At 35.8% G+C, this 21,359-nt stretch overlaps 1 protein-coding gene across 1 annotated transcript; it reads left to right on the top strand.

Moving 5' to 3' along the window:
* Positions 1-120: 120 nt before the first annotated feature.
* Positions 121-10,661, top strand: LOC102216682 (protein NLRC3-like). The gene is made up of 12 exons (XM_023349579.1): positions 121-213; positions 462-762; positions 1,423-1,454; positions 1,571-1,804; positions 2,780-4,631; positions 5,693-5,866; positions 6,738-6,905; positions 7,141-7,320; positions 7,565-7,738; positions 8,086-8,259; positions 8,393-8,442; positions 9,869-10,661. Exons 2-12 carry the CDS (start codon positions 485-487, stop codon positions 10,396-10,398), a joined length of 3,846 nt encoding a protein of 1,281 aa, XP_023205347.1. The 5' UTR covers positions 121-213; positions 462-484; the 3' UTR covers positions 10,399-10,661.
* Positions 10,662-21,359: the final 10,698 nt, after the last annotated feature.

Raw genomic sequence — 21,359 nt, 5'->3', positions numbered from 1 at the left:
CCACACACACACACACACACGCACACACACACACACACACGCACACACGCCCCCCCACACACACCCACACACACACAGTCTTACAGCTGGGTTTTCACTCTGTGAGTGACTATTTCCTGTCTCCGGAAAAAATAACTGCTCTCAGGCTTACAAAGACTAAACAGGTTATTTGACGCCCAGATTTTCTGCTCTTGCTTACTAGATGATCTCAAGGTAAAGTATTTTACCACATGTCTCAAATGATACATTGATGTTAATTATTAACAGCTAAAATAAAACAAGAAGTATGGTAAATTATTTATCTTCACTTGTAAAACATGAGACGATCAGAGATCAGAAAACAAGACTTCTACTTTCACTTTTAAAGAGCTTGTTTAAGCCCTTTGTAAACCTTGATGAACAGCATGTAAAGTTTCTTTGTTTGGATTGGTTTTTGCTTTAAAATATTTCATACCTGACAGAGTCACTGTGGTGAAGAAATAACATGGGGAACAAGTGCTGTGCCACCACGAGGGATAAGGAAGTGACAACAGGAATCCGTAAAACTGATAAAAGGAATGACGACTCTGACAAAGAGAAACAAGGAGACACTTCCTCAGCTGCACAGCCATCGCATTTAGAGGACGTGAGAGATGAAACGCAAACATTGATGGGAGAGACTTTATCTAGTCAAGCAGAACATATTTCTTTTGAGACAAGGGACTCTACTGAGAACTTTATCAGTTTGGCAAATGATGCATCTCATGAACTTCCCAATCCAAGGTAAGCTTTATTATATATTTTTTATCCTGCTAAGGATTATTCAAGGTGCATTTATCATTATACATGCAGGGCAAGGGTTTCCAAGTCCAGTTTTTGAGAGCTGCCTACCTACCAAATACCTACATTCCTTTCCCAACACATCTAAATCAGATGAGCTGCTCATACCATGACTGCTGCTGGTGAGGGAATTCAGCTATTTCATGTGTGGGAGCAGGAATGCATTTAAAATCTGCAGGATGGCGCCTCTTGAGGACTGGATTTAGACACCCCCGACAAAGGGTGCGACTACACATCCAGCTGTATAACTGAAAAAATGCACAACATTATAGATTAACAAAACTCAAACAAGGTGTTATACAGGATTTTCTAAAAAACAACAACAAAAGAACAATTATTTCAATTTGCTGCTTTATTATGCGCTGCAAGACACTCACTTGGATTTGATTCAGAGGCGGCTTTGTTCTTTGTCATTTAATTTATTAAAACTACTGAACTAGATCGATAGGCAGATCTATATAAAAATATTATGTTTCTGTCTCATATTTTTATGACTTTTAGGGAACTACCTGCACTTATTTGTTCCACTTAAAGCACTGCAATAAAACTAGCTTGAAGCATCTCTAATTTCTATATAGTTAAGTTGCTCTTGTCTTTTGTCAGCTCATCCAAACTTGTATCAGCTGAGGAGAAAGGTAAGTAAATAAGATGAAAAGTCTAAATACATTCTCCTAATGCAGAATTACATAATATAATTGATTTGTTGCTATGTTGTGCAATAATCTTTTTTTTTTTTTTTTATTAAAACAAGCAACTTGGGTGGACAGTAACATGCCGGAGCTTATTCAGAGTGTAGTTCCAGTGATGACCATAGCTGACCATATTCTCAAGTTGAAGATAATCCACCAGGAGACGTATGACCAAATCGAAGCCTCCTCTGTGAACCAGGATCGAATGAGAAAACTCTTTAGAGCACTTAATTATCCAAAGGCAAAAGCAGCTTTCTACGATATCCTTTGGAAAATTCAACCTGAGACTTGTGAAAGTATGTTATGTTTACTTCATGTCTATAATTTTTTTAATAGTTATGATGTTTGCCAAAGGTAGCTGTTACACTGTCACATATATGACTTCTTTAACTTTTTTTTTTTTTAACAAAAATATATAAACACCATTCCTGGTTTATGCACTGATTCCAATAGCAGCACATGTAAATCCATTCCTAGCTAAGTCAAGCTTCCACAAAGTAAAATGCTTTTATATCTATGTCCCACAAGTTCCCAAAGTTAGGACAGACGTGGCTAAGTGAGAATTGAAATATGCTGCCCTCAGTGATTGAAATGATTTTTCTCAAGACTATAAATTGACACAGCAGGTGACATTAAAAGCACTGCTGAAGGACCGTGAAGAAGTGAGTTTTGTTAAATGCCATTGTTGTTGATAGTCATGTTTTTATTAGATGTTTTTATTATTTTATGTTTTGATGCTTTTAAAGCTAAAATAATGTAATTCTATGAATATAAATGGTGATAATCTCTACAATACTTTTTATCTGGTCAAATGAAGGTTATTATTTCTATTATTATGAGAAATCTTGTGCTGTGCACATCGCAACTAATCTCTTGTTATGCTATACAGATGCTTTGCTGGCACAATTAATTACATACTTTGGGATGCTGTACTGACACTCAGTTTAACCCAAGTATTTTTTAATTGTGCTAAAAATTTGACCACATGTGGGCACTTTTTAAATGTGCAAACAGGAGAGACCTGGCTTACCTGAACTTTCACCCCAAGATGATCACACAATAGAATACAATGTGCAGTGTATAGTAGGGGCAAAATTTTAGCATAAATACTGTGCAGCTTATAGCGTACTCTGCTCAAAAGGAATGTGCGACTGTGTAAGTTCATCTAGAAGAATTATCAAAATGTACACGAGTAAATAACATGCTTAAAAATAAAGTAATGATACAATGTAAAAATAAAACTTAACATTTTTTCACTGTTTTTCCCACAGCTGAAGATATCATTAAAGACGTCATCAAAAATAACAAAGAATACTTGAGGAAAAAGTGCGCATGGGAGTTGGAAGGCACCGAAAAAGATAATAAAGAAATAAAATTATTGGATCAGATTTATACGGAGCTTCACATTGTTCAAGGAGAAAATGAACATGTCAATAAGCAGCATGAGATTTGGGAGATTGAAGACAAGTATAGAACTCAAGCAACAGAAGGAATTAAGATAAACTGCAACAATATCTTTCAAAGCACACCAGAAATGAGAGCTATTAGAACAGTGATGACCAAGGGGATTGCTGGAATCGGTAAAACTGTGTCTGTAAAAAAATTCATTCTTGACTGGGCAGACGGAAAAGCAAATCCAGACCTGGACTTCATCTTCATGATTCCATTCAGGGAGCTTAATTTGGTCAAAGACGATGAGTTCAGTCTTGAGACTCTTGTTAAAGAATTTCATCCTGTACTCAAGAACATAGCAGTTGCTAAAAATGTTGCTAATTACAAAGTTTTGTTCATTTTTGATGGCCTTGATGAAAGTCAGCTTAAACTGAACTTTCAAACAACTAAAAGATTGACAGACCCAACAAAGGAATCATCTGTAGACATCCTGGTGACTAATCTCATTAGGGAACATCTTCTGCCCTCTGCGCTTGTCTGGATAACTTCAAGACCAGGAGCTGTTCAGCGCATCCCCAAAGAATATGTCTATCAATGGACAGAAGTCAGAGGTTTCGATGATCCACAGAAAATACAGTACTTCAGGAATAGAGTTCAGAACACTATGATCGCTGAAAAAATAATTGATCATATTAAGAACTCACGGAGCTTATTTATCATGTGTCACATACCCATCTTCTGTTGGATTGCCTCAAAGGTTTTTGAGTACTTGCTTTTAAAAATGGAAAGCAGCCGAGAGAAAACCACTAAGATACCCACAACTCTTATTGAAATGTACACACACTTCTTTTGTATTCAGATAAGGATCGCTGTTGAGAAATACGACAAGGAAAACGAGTTAGAGATCACTGAAATCTTCAGATTGAATGAAGATTTCATCTTCAAACTGGGCAGAATGGCATTTGAAAAACTGAACAAAGGGGAAATTATATTCAGCAGTGATGATCTAAAAAGTTATGGCATTGACACAAAGAAAGCTGGAGTCGACTGTGGGTTGTGTACCACAATATTCAAGGAAGAGAGCATCTTTCACTCAAAGAAGCTTTACTGCTTTGTGCATTTGACAATTCAGGAGTACTTTGCTGCTCTCTTTGTGTACAGGAGTTTTGCAAGTAAAACAATTGACTCTCAAAGCCTTAGAGATTTCCTTCTGATAGGATCTGAGGACGAGCTGAAGACAATCTTGGATGTTCACCCAGTTGATCTCCCTTTGGATGAGCTAATGGAAATTTCAATAGCTAATTCAACTTCGAGAAAGACAGGAGAACTGGACATGTTTCTTAGGTTCCTCATTGGCATGTCCTTAGAGTCGACACAAAAACAGCTTCAAGGGCTCATTCAGCAAACAGAGGACCACTCTGAAGTTGTTGAGAAGATCAGGACAAGTATAACAGAAATTGATCTTTTGGACTGCTCTCCAGACAGGTGTTTGAACCTTGTTCACTGTATGACTGAACTGAAAGATGATTCCCTGTACGACAGCGTGAGACAGTTTCTGAATCCAAATCAGTACCCAGAAACACAGCTCACCCCTGTTCAGTGTTCAGCTTTGGCTGACTTAATGCTAATGTCAGCTACACCTATTGAGGAATTTGACCTGGCGAAATACACAACAAAAGTAAAGGGCATTTTCAGGATTGTCCCAGCTGTGAGAAACTGTAGAAAGGCCAGGTGAGTTATCGTTTGGTTTTTGGTTAGTGATACTATTAATTGATTAGGGTTAAATATGAATTGTTTAAAATGTATTTAAAAGTAACTTTCCAATGAAAGTATGTGTGGAAGTATTTGAACTGCTTTGTAATATTACAGTGTGGGTTTGCTGGGTTTCAGTTAAAAAAGGACTGCAGTGATCAGAATCATTTATATTGGTCAAGATTGTGAGCAAAAAAAGGAACTTGACTTTTTTTTCACACACTCACAGGGTAAAAACTACAAAGTGTGCATATGTAAACTTCAGAGCAAATTAATTGAATGATAGAAGAACTATGTGTTTCAGCCAGTAATAACTTACTTAGCTCAATAAAATTATTAATAAAAATTTTAGATTTAAATCTGTCACCACAAAACTTAAATAACTTAATAAATAAATAAACATTGTACCTGTGCGAGTTGGTATAATCAACCAAAACTGGTCAATACAGCAATATATCATGTTGGACTTTATTATATACTGTATTTAAACAAAAGATGCATGGATAACAAATTATAGCTCTTCTAGAATAGGTTTTTAAGGCAGTGTCCTGAAACTCTAGTGCTCAAGGGCAGGTGTCCTGCAACCTTTAGATGTCTTTATGTGTCAGCACACTTGGCTCAACTATGAACTCATTAGCAGATCTCTGTAGAGTTTGACTGCATGCTATCGAGGCAGTTTCACCATTTAATTCAAGTGGACAAGTCTAAAAGTTGCAGGAATCAAGAACTGCAGTTAGAGACTGCTGTTTTAAAGGTAAATCATAAAAAAGTACAATTTTAATTTACTTTCTTGGGTAATCATGGAACCACATGCCAGTTTTACTCATGCAAACCAACAAAGAGCATCAGAAACAAATGTTTACTCAAAGCTTGAAGTCATAACAGGGGACCAAGGACTAGGTCTCTCAGATGAGCAGATTCTTTAAGGTAGTGATCAACTATAACCACTTCATAGAACCCCATGTTTCCTTTTAAGTGGCATATTACTTCTTTGTCTGTAAAACATAATTCCACTTTAAAGGCTTGTCTCATTTTTGCAGAATATCAGGTGCAGATCTTGACCTCTGGATTTGTGAAACTATTTCTTCGGCTCTGTGGAGTCCACGCTCTCCACTAACTGAACTACATCTTGTACATAACACTTTTTATGATAAAGGTATTACTGTACTGATTGATGGACTGAAAAACTCTCCATGTAAACTGGAGGCTCTCAGGTCAGTGAAAGTTATATTTTTATTGTTGTTTTTCTTTTTTTTTTACTGATATAGAACAAAGTACAAAAGAAACAAAATTATGACTTTAAATGCATTGTTCTGACTGTTACTATAAAGTAGGTGAGGTGTCAGAGACATCTGATGCAAGCTGATAAAGGCTAAATTAGTTGCATTAAAGGTGTCCGAGAAAGAACAACTCAAATACTTTAAATGTTGAAGGTAACTTTCCATAACTTATTAGAAATATTGCTAAGGCAAGAAAAAGGTTCCAAAGCTTGAAAAAAGAGATAATTCCACTGTCTGGGTTTTGGCTAAATAACACTTTGCACAAGTTGCTCCCCTAATAGTTGTTAATAATTTTGACACTGCAGGAGCCATTATTTTGCCAATAAACCTTATGTGGAATAGGAGTCGATTATTACAAATGGAAGTGTTTACTGAGTAAATTGTATACTGTTGCCAGTGGTTATATTTAATTAACTTTTTGAAAAAAAAAAATTACAAAAACAAAAAAACACTCTACTCTAACTTGAGGATATATTGGGCTACCCTACTATTGTAAGTCACTTCACCGAATGAAGACCAAGCATGTTTTAACCAAAAATGCTCCACACACAGGCTTGCACCTCTAAGGATTTCTTTTTCTTTTTTCTAAAAGAGACTTCATTGATATGATGTTTTCTGTCTGCTTATGCAGCATGACATATCAAAACAAATGAGGAGCAGTCTTAGGGGTTTGAGGCTTTTATGGCTGTTGTCACCTTGTTTTTGTGTAGAAGGCGCCAGTTAAATAATGAATAGTTCAAATTGATCCAAACATATTGTGTTTATTCAACAGATTTGTCTTAGTTTTGCTCAATGTGTTGTGCAGTCTTTCAGGAAACGGACACTCAATGTCAGTGACAGAAGAGTTGGCCTCGGCTGTAACATCAGTAATCTCCAACATAAGAGAACTGGAACTGAGTGAAAACGTGCTGGGAAAATCACTACTGCCGGTGATCTCTGAGGCGCTTCAGTGCCAGAAATTGGAGAAGCTCAGGTCAGTGTTGAAAATGTGTTTTACTGGACATAGTTCCCTATGAATTTCTCCATATGGTAAAAAAACAGATTTATCCTTTGTAGACTGATGTCTTCAAAGCTTTATTATTGCAAGTAATGTTCACGCTGCATCAAAATTACTTAAATTTTATCATCCACTATATAATTATCTTAGATTATCATGTTGGTATTACCTGTCTGTACATTAAATCATGACTTTTATTTTCCATTTCAAGGCTAAGGCTGAACAGAAATGGTGAGATTAGAAAAATCTGCAATGAGATAGGGAAGGCATTCACAACCAACTCGACAAATCTGAGAGAACTAGAACTGAATTACCTCAATTTTGCCGACTCAGAACTTGAGATCCTATCATCGTCATTGATGAGCACAAGCTGTGCACTGGAGACCCTGAGGTAATATCAAAAATAAACTGCATACTTTTCTTTACTCTAGCACACAGGTGAAAGACAGATTCTCTCCAGCAACTGTGGGATCTACTGAAAAGCGTACTTCTTACCACAACATACAGTCTCAATTTCAACATTATTGATGTTTGCAATGTTATAAATTAATCAGTGAATTGCAAAACAGTGCATTGTTTCTCCTTTGAAATGTTTTAATGACTACTCAGTTTGATGAGATTTACTTTTTATTCAGACTCAGTCACAACAAGTTGACTGCGAGAGGTTGTGAGACCCTGGCTTTGGCACTCAGTTCCAGACCTACACCTTTAAGAGAGCTGGACTTGAGCTACAATGACCTGCATGATTCTGGAGTAGAGAAACTCTGTAGCGCACTGACAAGTTCACATTGTGGTTTAGAGACATTAAGGTTAGTCTACAACACAGGTGTCAAACTCCAGTTCTCGAGGGCCACTGCCCTGCAACCTTTAGATGTGCCTCTGCTGCACCACACCTGAATAGAATAATTAGGTCAGTAGCAAGGCTCTGGAGAACTGATCTACACAAGAAGGAGGTAATTAAACCATTTCAATCCAGTGTTTTGTACTTGTGGCACATCTAAAAACTGCAGGACACTGGCTGTTGAGGACTGGAGTTTGACACCCCTGGTCTACAAAATGTTGTTTCTCAATGCTATCATTTTAAAACACAAAGGATGATAGACATGGTCGATCTGAGATTATGTTTTCTGAAATGTCAGCTGGTTGATTTCTCCAGGCTGTCTTTCTGTAAAGTGACAGAAGATGGATGTTCCTCCCTGGCAAAGGCTCTGATGTCCGACTACTGCAACCTCAGGGAGTTGGACCTAAGCTTTAATCACCTGACAAATCAAGGAATCAAAACCCTGACTGAGAAACAAAGAGATTCACACTGCAGCCTAGAAAATCTTAAGTAAGAGCTCACTTGAGTCTGAACTTATTATTTCAGCATTAAGATGCAAGATTGAGTTTGGCTTTTTTGGTACATGCATCTTTTATGTGATAATTGTATATTTTATTTTTTTTACTGTATTCCCTGCCATCAGTGTGGACCATAATGAAGAATGCTGGGTTAACCATAAACTACTGCGAAGATGTAAGTATATAGCTTTTTATTATAGACATTTGTTTATCTTCCACTTAGCAGTTTCCAATATTATAAGCAGCAGCTTATAATACCTTCAAACCTTCAAGAGCTTTGAAGGTTTGTCTCCTTATCGGTGTGTTGATAAGGAGACAACACACTGATAAGGCCTGAACCCCTTAGATTACAAAATTGGTTTCTGTTTTGCTCAGTCTAAGTGACCCACATTATTGTAGGTGCTGTTGCTTTTCTGTCATTTCAAACCAATCTGCCCATTCTGCTCTGACACTAAAAAGGCATTTTCATAAAAATAACTGCTGCTCTGTGGATATTTTCTCTTTCTCAGCTCATTGTCTGTAAATCCAATTGATGGTTTGTGTGAAAACCTAGTTGATCTTTTAAAATACTCTGACCAGCCTCATCTTAAAAGAGCATCAGTCAAGACATTTACACATGTAAATGTATTTAGTTGCTGCATTACTACATAATTATTTGACTCCAAATATTTATTTTTAAATAAATTTGAAGTAAATAATCGTTTACTTTTCCAGGTCGCCAGGTTCTGGCACCTTTATTTTGGAGGTCTTAAGCTAAATACTTAGGAGCCCCTTTGACAACCTTCAGATATGTTCCACGGCACCTGAATGTGTCTGCATTGGTTTGACAGCCTGAAAGCAATCTGTCTTGGAAACATTAGAGAACCACCTTTTAACATGGCAACAAAAACAATCTTCTCAAAAACAAAACAACAACAAAAACAATCTTCTCAAAAACAACAAAAACAATTACTTCTCAACAGTTTGCTTACTGAGAAAAACACAGTTGATCTACATTACTAGTCATTTTTGGTCCTGCAGCTTGAATGTGGCTTAAAACCTTTTAAAACCACATTTTACGTTACATTTCACCGTGACTTTGCTGACCCCGCCCAAAATTGCTCTTAATAAATTTGCCTGTTTATGGTCCCCCCCAATAATGAGATGGAATTTAGTCCCTTGACTGCAGACAGCTAATAACAGCTTTCTGGAATTATCTGAAGGGTTTCTTTCAGATTAAATCTTTACTCGTTGGTATCCTGCTCATTAAAAGTTGTGGTTTCATGGATTGAGAAAATATCTGGACTATAAACTTCAATATAATTTTGCACAAATGCCTGAAATGTCCAGTTTATACAGCATCACAGACATCCACTAAAGAGTTTTGCAAGTGTGTGTTGGACCATTTTATTGAGTTTTTCTATATGTTAAAATCTCAGTGCGCTGTTGCTGAACTTGTTTACATGTAAGGCAGGCAACTGGGATTGGATTACTTGGACAAATTTTAGTTCTGCGTGTAAATTAGCGTTGCTAGACTTGACTACTTCGATTAGTCAGGATGATATTACCAGATTTTAAATGCGATGTTCAAGAATTAATTATGTTTATAATGCTGTTTATAGATGCCTGTGATCTGACGCTGGATGAAAACACTGCTGGGCGAAGAATCACTTTGACGCAAGACAATAAACAAGCACATTTTGATCAAGAGAAGCAACATTACCCTGATCATCCAGACAGATTTGATTTGCAACAGGTTCTTTGTAAAGAGGGTCTGACAGAGCGCCATTACTGGGAGGTTGAGTTCCACAGTTTCTCAGACGGTGAGGTGGGAGTGGCATACAAAAGTATCGCCCGGAGTGGAGACAATAGTAGTGAGTTTTCTTTAGGAAGGAATGAGAAATCTTGGTCCTGGTCCACAGATGGAACTTTTTGGCACAATGATCCCACTGAATGGATTTTGACTGAGTTTAAAACACGGAACCTTGGAGTGTATTTGGACTGGCCAGCAGGTATTTTGTCCTTCTTTGAAGTGTCTCCAGATGAATTGACTCACCTGCACACAGTATGCACAACTTTTACTGAACCACTCTATCCTGGGTTTTATTTAAGTCATGGATCAATGTACATTAAAGAAATAGAAATGGAGTAAAGAATGGACATTTGACTAAATAAGGTTGCTGTGAGGCATAGACAATGCATGAAACAACGTAGCACAAGAATGCTTTTATTCAGTTTCTATAAAGGGAAGGTTTTTCTGCTTTGCCCCAAAGCCTCAGCTTTCTAAATATTGTGTGCTGTTTAAACACATTTCCATGTATTAATATTTAATTTGTTGAAATGTGCTGAGCTAAGATGACCCTGACTGTGCTCAGTGCATTGTGTGTATAAGGTTAATAAATAATAACAAGATCATGTTGTGGGTTTAAACTGCCTCCTTAAGTCTGTTACGCCTCAATGCAAAATTTGATTGGGGTAATTTTACTTCTTTAATTTTCATTTTTCGCTAAAAAATGATTGCTTTTCTTATTTAAATGAACAATTATCTCGCCATCTCAGGATAAGTTTCTTTTTTTTTTTTCCTGTCATAGCAGTTTCATTGCCTGGGGGAATTGCTTCGTTTTTTCAGCTCACAAAGTGACAAATAGACTCAAGTGAGAAAAAAAACTCAGTTTTTCTCATTAATTCAGTTCAATGCATCTGCATCTCTTTGTTGCAGCCTGGTTGATCTTTGTTTCCTCTTTTGCAGTGATGTCTGTGGTTGTTCAATTAAGCAGGAAATACTGGTGCACTCATTCAATTCAGAAAAACAGCATCTGTACAAAACCTTAAAATGATAAAATTCTCAAAAAATATTACAGTACCTGCCTTTCATTAGTCTAACATTACAAATTCAAGAATATGATGTATTTGAAATGTTTGAAAACAAAAAATTGTGATATATCCCAAGAAAGAATCTAAATGAGTTAATCTCACTTTATCATGAGGTTAGGTCGATTTAATAATAGGAAGACACCAATACACAACTCTGTGCTATAAAGCCCATGGAAAATGTTTCCTGTACACAACAAAGGCTCTGTATTCAAACGAGAATTAAGGAGTCCAGCATAGGGATACCGATTAAACCGAACAGACAAAACAAAAACAAAAAAAACAACTGATTTTTAAACCATTGTTACTTTATGACCTCTGAAACAAAGCTTTTTCTCTAAAGCAATTATCATAAAATTACAGATTGTTTTTGTTTATTTCAAAATAACTAAAATATGTATATTTTCTTGATGTTAAGTGCATTGTTTTTTCTTTTGTTTGTTTAATGGTAAAGTTTAAAATAATGTGTTTTTATTATCAGAGGTTTTACAAGGAAAATTACAAAGGGATTTTTAACTTTTGGACTGAGGGAGATAATATATGTGGTACAATAACATACTTAAGCTATGTCAGTATCTAAATCCATCGTAGTATGTATGCTTGTTCAGTCATTCCTGTTGCAGTTATTTTACCTTTTTTTAAAAAAAACTAAATCTGTGAAACATATAAACTTGTTTTAGTTGAGAGGAATTTTGTTTTGACATTTTATCTTGTATAGATATATAGATGATGGTAACTTGAGGTCCAAAAATCTTGCATCTCAATTATTTATGAAGTTTAGAAGTTGCAGCGTATGTGATGAAATACTGTACAAGTGTTGTGAGATCTGAACCCGCATTTGAAAATCTTCTGTGTTCACTTAACAAAGTCAAACTGACCTTCACAGTTGAAAGAGGAAAAAATAAATGAAATTGGTGAAAATTGAAAAAGCTTTAACACGGATCTGACTTTTTCTTTTGCTCTGAGTCTTGAACTCTGGTTTGTGGTCATTTAGTCACTAACATATTTATATTTTTGCACCTTGACATTATCTCCCATCAATGACAGAAATGACAAAATTAAGGACCAAATTTCTGTCATACCTCGTGGTCTTTTAAAAAGACATTTTGTTTGATCATTTTTAAAACAACTTGGCAGGCAGTTAGTAGGTTCATAACGAAATACCTTTATAAGAATAGATCACTCTTAAGGTACAGGCAGTTTGCAGGTTAAACACAGCAATGGGTAAAAGTTTTGTTTTCATAATGGACCATACAGTAATGAAAAGAAGTCTTTATTCAATCATTTATATTTTGCTTCCACACAATGACAATTACTAGTAATCTTTCGAAGACACCACAGTTAATAGTTTTACAGACTTAAGGTTTACTTCTCTGGTCTCTGGCTGGTATAAGAAGCCTCACAAATTCTTTATTAGAAGCAGCCTAAACGTTAAAGTCTGAAGTCAAAAACAATGAAATGGTATCACTATGCAGTTTGGTTTTTATACCCTTCCTACTCTAGCCAGGCAGCAAACTGTGTTAGGCTGGGAAATACCCAGGAGCACATTTTGGATACCCCTGTCTTAAAGGGACAAACAGTCTTTTGTTTGTCAACATTACACAGACTGCATTCATAAATAAAGATGTGATACAGAAACCTACTACTATCAGACATTCAGAGAGTCTCACCTGTTCTGTACTGGAATCCATTCATCTACCACTAGAGGGCAATGTTTTAAAGGATATGACATTCCAGCATCCTAAAAGTCTACTGGTGGTGTGGAAAACTGTAATCAAAGATGCATTTGCTGAATATACACAATCATTTTACAGAATACAGTAAGCACTAAGATAAACTCTTAACTAATTAGAATCTGAATCTGAGAATCTAAGACATGTTCATAGGCTCCTGTTTGATTTTTGGGATGAAGTGCATTTATCTGTACTTTAGAAGAAGAAAGAAAGCTAACACTCACTCACACGCACGTACACACGCACACGGCATGAAATATATGGAGCTAAAGCCTTTTAAAAATGACAAGACCAAATCCTTCACGCATGAGTCCCCCCTATTTTTGCATATCATTTATTCATATTCTCATCTTGCTTCTCACCATATGTTTTAAAGGTGAAGGTGTAGAAGTGTTTCAGGGGATTAAAAAGTTAGGGACATGACAACAATAACCAAAGTTCTCCTGAGACCCTGTAGACCTTCAGATTATTCAGTAATAGATTTGGAACTGCCCAGTGTTTAATAATAATAATTATTATTAATTATAATTATATATATATATATATATTATATATATATAATTATATAATATATAATTCACAACACAATTAATTCTCCTTATGATTAGCATCAAACAAAGCAACATGTAATAATAAGTGGTCAAATTGCAATTTGCATGATATTTTAAAGTCATATTTTCAGTCATGAAATGCTATGAATCCTGTTTTTTTTCTCTTTGTTTGCTTTAAAAAGTGGGCTAAGTGTTTAAATGTTCAAAGCACACAAGCAGATCATATTGAGAGCTGAAATAGATCATTTTTCCCCAAAAGACTACAGAATATACACATCATAAATAGACCATATAATACGTGGAAAATGATTGCCAAAGAAATAAAAGTTGTGACATGTAATGAAGTTTTATTTGTAGTCTATGCAACTGTTGGGATGCAATTTTAAATCATCTTGTTAGATTAGACCTTGTCCACACTATTATTGGATGTTTTCTGCACTGCCTGCTCTCCTGTCCACAGGCAAAACTGAGTTTTTCATACCAAACATGGAAGATTTTTAAACATTTTTTTGAAAATGAATAGACCCACGTCTTGTACACTCTGAAATGTTCTAGATAATCAAATATTTTCATGTCAGACAGATATTCTGAATTGACAAATAAGTTGTGAGTAACCATGTTCCAGTTTGACTAGTTTGCACGGCCCTCATTGTAGTCAAGAGGTCACTTAGACAGAACCTGTTAACATGAAATATCCTAAAAGATTTCTACATATCATATCATCTTTGATGTAAAAAAAATTCAAGAATAGGTAACAAAACAAACACTTTCAGTCTGTAAAGTGTTACAAAAGCGTGTATTTGCTGTTGTAATGTGGCTTACAACAGCACATTACAGTTGTAAGCCACTTTGCTCATGCACTCAATTACAGCAAAGCAGTTTTTAGGTCTGTTTTGCTTTATCAACTCTTTTTTCCCTTTAAACTTCAAAGGAAGCTCAATAACAGAAACACAGAATAGGTGTTTTTCCAGTTTTCATTTTTGTTAATCTTATCTAGCCTAATGTCCTTTAACTGTGCTCTGAATATTCCTTCTGTATTTTTAATGCAGTGAAATTGATGTTATTGCTACCTGCTGGCAGACGGCATGTATTACAGCATTTTGATTGGAACTCAACAGTGTAGATAATTTTTTAATTGTATAAAGATTTGTATCAAAACAGTCTTGCTGGGACTTTTTCTTAACTTAGACAAGAAAATATCAATTAAAGATCTAATCTGTTATTTTGCTTCTAGTTCAATGTGGAACTCAAAGTGAATCGGCATAAACTTTGCTTTTTGAATACAAATATACCTTAAGCTAAGTTTTGTTCCCTGAGCTTTTTAAAATACAGTACAGTTAAATTCTTTTCAGATGGAAATTGTAAATACAAGTTATTTATATCTATTTTAAATCTTAATTGCTGCAGGGACTGGAATATGCATATTTACAGAACTTCTTCTCACCCCAGTGTATAAATTTTTCACTCTGATGAAACTAATGAATTGTTCTTTTCACTCCTAAAATACAGTTTGAATCGGTGGTAAGGTGGAAAAGAACAGTGAAAGGTGATCTTTCTTAAGAATGTTAATGCAGCAGTCTTGTTTAACAGGATGAAGCATCAATATTTCAAAAAGCAAGCTTTCAAAAGTAAATGCTGAAGGTAAAAGCCTACATTTTTTAGGCCCCTCGAGCAAACAGACATGGGCCTAGATAAGAAAAGAGGGCGGGCTTTCTTCACACCTAATGCACAGTGGAAAAATGCCTCAGTTTCGATGGAAAAAAAAAAAACCTTTTATGTTCTTTTTATTTACAGATGAATGGATGGAAGAACAATAGTTTATTTCTGGATGTAAAAGTGTCTCATAAGCCCCACTTCAATTCTTCACCACTTCAAAAAAAAAGAAAAAAAAAAAGTGAGCCATACACATGTGCGCTTCAACATATTTCATTTTGATTCTATCACATGGCAACCGTGTGCACACAGTGTGGCGCGCGGGGAGCGAGCTTGTAGAGTTTGATGTTTCCCTTTCTTTGCCATCATGAATATTTGATTCCACCCAGAAGGTTCCATCCAAGAGGAAAAGCAAGAAACACAGCACGAACAACAACTTCAACACCAGAGATGGTAGCAGCCGCTATAAACATGCAACTAATCATCAACAGCCGCACAGAGGCAAGGCGAACGCCGAGCTTTCTCTTTCTTGTTTATGACAGGGTCACAAAAGGATGCAAAATGAAAGCAGCAACAGAAAAAAAGAAATCCTTTTTTTTTTTTTTTTTTTGAGGGTCACTGACAGAAATACTAAAATGGATGCTTTGAAGTCTCTAAAACGGAACAGAGACCTGTCGTGATTAAATTGTCTGTAAACATGCACCAACAAAATGGAGACAAATGAAGAGGTGAGAAAAAAGATGAAAGAAAAAACAAATTGCGTGCAGACGGCAAAGACAGAGAGCATAACAGACATTTGCAAATGGAGCTTTAATCGCTAAAGCACAACATGTGGAAATAAACGAGAACACGTGCATAGCAACATGTATGAAAATATCCATGTTTCTGAAAGACTGAGAATGCGGAGGCACAGGTGCAAGTTTGAGTTAAGTTTCTGCTGTTCCAGTGGGTGAGTCCTTGCTGACTGTGTTTACAGGTTTATTGTCCTTGAAGGAAATAAGCTGAGAAAGCTCCATGGAGTGATTGCAGAGCTGCGGATATGAATGACATAATGGGTTTTGAAGGAGAGTTTAGGAAGTGAGAGGAACCTTTAAAAAAAAGGGGGAAAAATGGGAGGGAAAAGATATTACTTTATTAGAAGTCACAGAGATAAATGTATAACTCTTCTTTTTGTTGTTGTTTACTGCTGACATTTATGTTCATCTCTTGAAATGACAGCTGATATAATCAAACGTTGCCAAATAAACTGTGTTATTTTTTGTGCTTAGCTGTGACAGGCACCTCTGTATCAGACTTATGTAACCAGTGAAAATAGAGGAAGCTATACCAAAGGTGGCTTATTTCTATATTCAAAGTGCTTTACAGGAAAAATGTGAAAATGTCAACAATTAAGCCAATGAAAAGCTTAAACTTAATTGAAGTAAACTCAGTGGAAATTGTTTATTCAACCTTCATAATAAACCTTATATATATATATATATCTATCTATCTATATATATATATATATATATATATAGATATATATATATATATATATATATATATAGATGTAGCAATACCAAGCGACTTCAACATCAGGAAAAAGGAGCACGAGAAACTAGAGAAATACCAGGGCCTCAGGGAGGAACTGGAGAGGGCCTGGAAGGTGAAGACCACAGTGGTGCCTGTGGTCATCGGGGCCCTCGGGGCAGTCACCCCCAAACTGGACCAATGGCTACAACAGATCCCAGGAACAACATCAGACATCTCAGTCCAAAAATGTGCAGTCCTTGGCACAGCCAAGATACTGCGCAGAACCCTCAAGCTCCCAGGCCTCTGGTAGAGGACCCAAGCTCAGAGGATAAGAACCACCCGCGGTGGGTGAGAAGGGAATTTTTTATATATATATATATATATATATAGTACAGACTATATATACAGTCTGTACTGTATATATACAGTACAGACCAAAGGTTTGGACACACCTTTCTAATTCAATGGGTTTTCTTTATTTTCATGACTATTTATAAGGCAAGAAATCCCACTTATTAACCTGACAGGGCACCTATGAAGTGAAAACCATTTCAGGTAACTACCTCTTGAAGCTCATCAAGAAAATGCAGAGTGTGTGCAAAGCAGTAATCACAGCAAAAGGTTGTTGCTACTTTGAAGAAACTAGAGTATAAGGGGTATTTTTCAGTTATTTTACACTTTTTTGCTTAGTGCATATTTCCACATGTGTTATTCATAGTTTTGATGCCTTCAGTGTGAATCTACAATGTCAATAGTCATGAAAATAAAGGAAACTCATTGAATATGATGTCTGGTGAATTGGCGTCACTGACAAAGCAACAGTCAACTATAACAGACTTGCTAACTGAGATCAAGCAGCTAAAGATACAAACTGCGGAACAAGCAAAGAAAATTGACTTTTTGGAAAACAGAGTTGCAGACCTAGAACAATACTCTCGGATAAACGATGTCTTGATAACAGGACTGGATATAAGATCAAGCTATTCTCAAGCTGTGAGAGGGAGCAGGTCTGATACTAACTCTGAACATGAAGCTACTACCGAGGAGCAGGTTATTGCATTCCTGCAAAGTAAAGACATTGACATTGAAAAGGAGAATATTGAAGCTTGTCATACTCTATCAGTTAAAGGTCAAAGAGGGAAGAAAGTACCATTACCAATAATTATTCGGTTCACAAATAGAAAACATAAGATTGAGCTGCTTAAACAAGGAAAAAATTTGAAAGGTACAAGTGTCTATATAAATGAACATCTCACAAAAAAGAATGCAGAAATTGCAAAAAAAGCCAGAATACTGAAGAAACAAAATAAAATTCAGGTAACATGGACGATGAATTGTAAAGTTTATATTAAAACAAAGGATGCTCCTGAAAATGCTCGAGGTATATGGATTAGATCCTTAGAGCAACTGGACAAGTAAATAGTGGATAAATAGAGGATGTCCAACAAACAGTGAGGTGGCTTTATGTTAACATTATGGGTTTATTAAGTACTTTTTTATTTTTTTATTTTTTTCCTTTTTTTAAATTGGATTCTTTTATATTAAAATACAATAAACAAAAATAATGAATGATTATGAATTTTCAGATTCTAAATTGTATGATGTACAGTTGTGTTCGAAATAATAGCAGTGCCTTTAGAAAAATGAGTAAATGTCAAAATTCTTCAAAGAAATTGTACTTTAATGAACACAGATACATTGGGGACACAGTACATTCTATTCCAAAGCAAAACAATTGCGCAAAGTCATCAAAACTTAAATGATAATAATAATATTTCAAATAAAGTAAGAAATGGCATGTTCAAAAGAATAGCAGTGTTGCCATCTTTCCTTGGAAACTCAAAAATGTACTGTACAAACAAAGAAATTCTTGATAAGTGAACCTAGCTGAGTATCCTAAACTAATATTTTGTTGCAAAACCACGGTTTCCAATGACTGCTACACATCTGTGGTGCATGGAGTCAACCAACTTCTGGCATCGTTCCACAGGTATTGCAGCCCAGGATAATTGCACTGTATTCCACAATTCCTCAGCGTTTCTTGGTTTTGCCTCATGCACTGCACTTTTTATGTCAGCCCACAAGTTTTCGATGGGATTAAGGTCCGGGGATTGTGCTGGCCACTCCATCAGTTGAATCTTGTTCATCTGGAACCATGCTTTTGCTCGCTTGCTGGTGTGTTTGGGGTCATTATCCTGTTGAAAGGTCCACCTCAAAGGCATTTCCTCCTCAGCATATGGCAGCATGACCTCTTCCAGGATCCTGATGTACTGGAACTGATCCATGATCCCTTGTATGCGGTGAATCGGACCAACACCATAGTATGAAAAACATCCCCATATCATGATGCTTGCACCACCATGCTTAATGGTCTTCAGTGAGTACTGTGGCTTGAATTCTGTGTTTGCAGGGCGTCTGACATACTGCCTGTGACCCTTAGACCCAAAAAGAACAATCTTGCTTTCATCTGTCCACAAGATATTATGCCATTTCTTTTCAGGCCAGTCAATGTGCTCTTTGGCAAATTGTAAACGCTTCTGCACATGTCTTTTTCTCAGCAGTGGGACTTTGCGGGGGCTTCTTGCTGGAAGGTTAACCTCAGTAAGACGTCTTCTGATTGTCACAGTACTCACTGTCAACTGAAGGTCTTGCTTGATCCTCTTGGATCCCATCATTGGCTGAGTCTTCGCCAGTTTGGCTATTCTTCTGTCCATTCGAGGGGTTGTCTTTCTTTTTCTTCCTCGTTTTTCAGTTTTTTGCTCCCATTTCAGGGCATTTGAGATCATTTTAGCTGAACAGCCAATGATTTTCTGCACCTCTTTGTATGTTTTCCCTTCTTTAATCAATTTTTTTATTAGGAAACGCTCATCTTCAGAACAGTGTCTGGAACGACCCATTTTCATTGTTTTTTCAGGAGAAATGCACAGCCAGCATGCCAGTTGTCTTGATCCTTAAATACGGATCACCTGTTAACACCCTTTTTTCCCAGAATACCCTCCCTAATTGATGCCCTCTCTAATTGGACTCACCACTGCTATTTTTTTGAACACACCCTTTTCAGTTAATCATTCAATTTCACAGACTCCACAGTATGCATGGCTGTCCTGTTGGGTTTGTTGGTTTTCTATACCTTTATTTTAGCCCCCAGAAACTTATCTGGGGTATAGAGTTTGAAATGTTAATAAAACCAGTGATTTTCTTGCTGCTGTTGAGGCACTGCTATTATTTCGAACACAACTGTAAATTTGATAACTGCAGATCCCTTTCCAGATATCGAGTGTGAATACTATGATGAGGAGAAATTTAACAACAGTAAAATGATAAAAGCAGGTTTCTCTGTAATTCACCTAAATAGTAGAAGTATGAACTCTAATTTCTCAAAAATAACAGATTACTTAAAACGGTTAAATGGACAATTCAGTATAATAGCAGTTTCAGAGACTTGGTTGAATGAGGAAAACAAAACCAATTTTCAAATAAATGGATATGAATTACATTATGTGAATAGAAGTAGTAAAAGAGGTGGGGGTGTTGCTTTGTTTGCTGATAGTGAAATAAGATGTAAAATAAAGGATACTATGTCAACAACTGTTGAAGGTGTAATGGAGATGATTACTATAGAAGTGTTAAGTGAGAAATCGAGAAATATAGTGGTGAGTTGTGTGTATCGAACACCAGGATCTAACTTAGAATTATTTACTGAAAAATTAATAGAGCTTATTGAAATGAGTAAAAATAAAACATTATTTCTGTGTGGAGATTTTAATATAGATTTAGGAACCCAAATTGATTTAAATAGGATGTTTGTTGACACAATGTGTAGTTTGGGTTTCTTTCCATTGATATCAAAACCAACAAGAATTACGACACACTCTGCCACAATAATTGATAATATTTTTACTAATATTACGGATGGAGAGGTGCTGAGTGGACTCTTCAAAATCGATATAAGTGATCATTTACCAGTTTTTGCTATTTACAAAAATCACCAGAAAATTATTACTGTACCTGTGCCAACAAAAAAAGTGTTCAATATGTCAAAAAAAAATTTGGATAAATTGAAAAATGATTTGTGTCAACAAAATTGGACTAATGTATATGTGGATGATGTACACAGAGCATATGATGAGTTTATGAATATTTTGGGAGTTCTGTATAAAAGACATTGTATGACAACAAATTTTGTTAAGAAAGATGCTGTTGACAAGCCATGGATGACAAAAGGGTTGAGAAATGCTTGTAAAAAAAAGAATAATTTGTATTCATCCTTTTTGATGTTAAAAACGAAAGAAGCAGAGGATAGATATAAGAAATATAAAAATAAACTGACATGGATTATAAGAAAACATAAAAAAGAATATTATACCGACCTATTAACAAAAAGTAACGGTGACACAAAAGCAATATGGACAGTTATACATAGTGTTTCTACAAAGCATACAATAAAATCTGGTATTGCAACACACTTTTTAAAAGAAAATACTGAAATTTATGATCGGAATGAAATAGCAAACGAATTCAATCATTATTACGTAAATGTTGGTCCAAGACTTGCTGCTCAGATACCAAAAGATGATAGTGATGTTACCCAAAAAATTGGGAGTTGTCCAAACAGCATCTTTCTTGGAGAAACGGATGAGAAAGAAATACTGAGTATTGTAAACAAAATGGCGGATAAAAAATCAAAGGATTGGGTAAATATGGATATGAAATTTGTAAAGGAAATTATGTCTTATGTAATTAAACCATTCACCTATATCTGTAATTTGTCATTCTCATCAGGAAAATTTCCA

The sequence above is a fragment of the Xiphophorus maculatus genome, chromosome 16 (genome assembly GCF_002775205.1).
Source record: "Xiphophorus maculatus strain JP 163 A chromosome 16, X_maculatus-5.0-male, whole genome shotgun sequence".
NCBI classification, from domain to species: domain Eukaryota; kingdom Metazoa; phylum Chordata; class Actinopteri; order Cyprinodontiformes; family Poeciliidae; genus Xiphophorus; species Xiphophorus maculatus.
The sequence above is the reverse complement of the archived record's forward strand: the minus strand, read 5'-3'. Positions and strand labels throughout refer to the sequence as shown.

Bases quoted from the DNA above. Each gene is read 5' to 3' on its own strand.
- LOC102216682 (XM_023349579.1), top strand. From the start codon at position 485: ATGGGGAACAAGTGCTGTGCCACCACGAGGGATAAGGAAGTGACAACA. The intron at 1,455-1,570 runs GTAAGTAAATAA...TATTAAAACAAG, and splicing joins TGTATCAGCTGAGGAGAAAG to CAACTTGGGTGGACAGTAAC. The intron at 8,260-8,392 runs GTAAGAGCTCAC...CCCTGCCATCAG, and splicing joins TGCAGCCTAGAAAATCTTAA to TGTGGACCATAATGAAGAAT.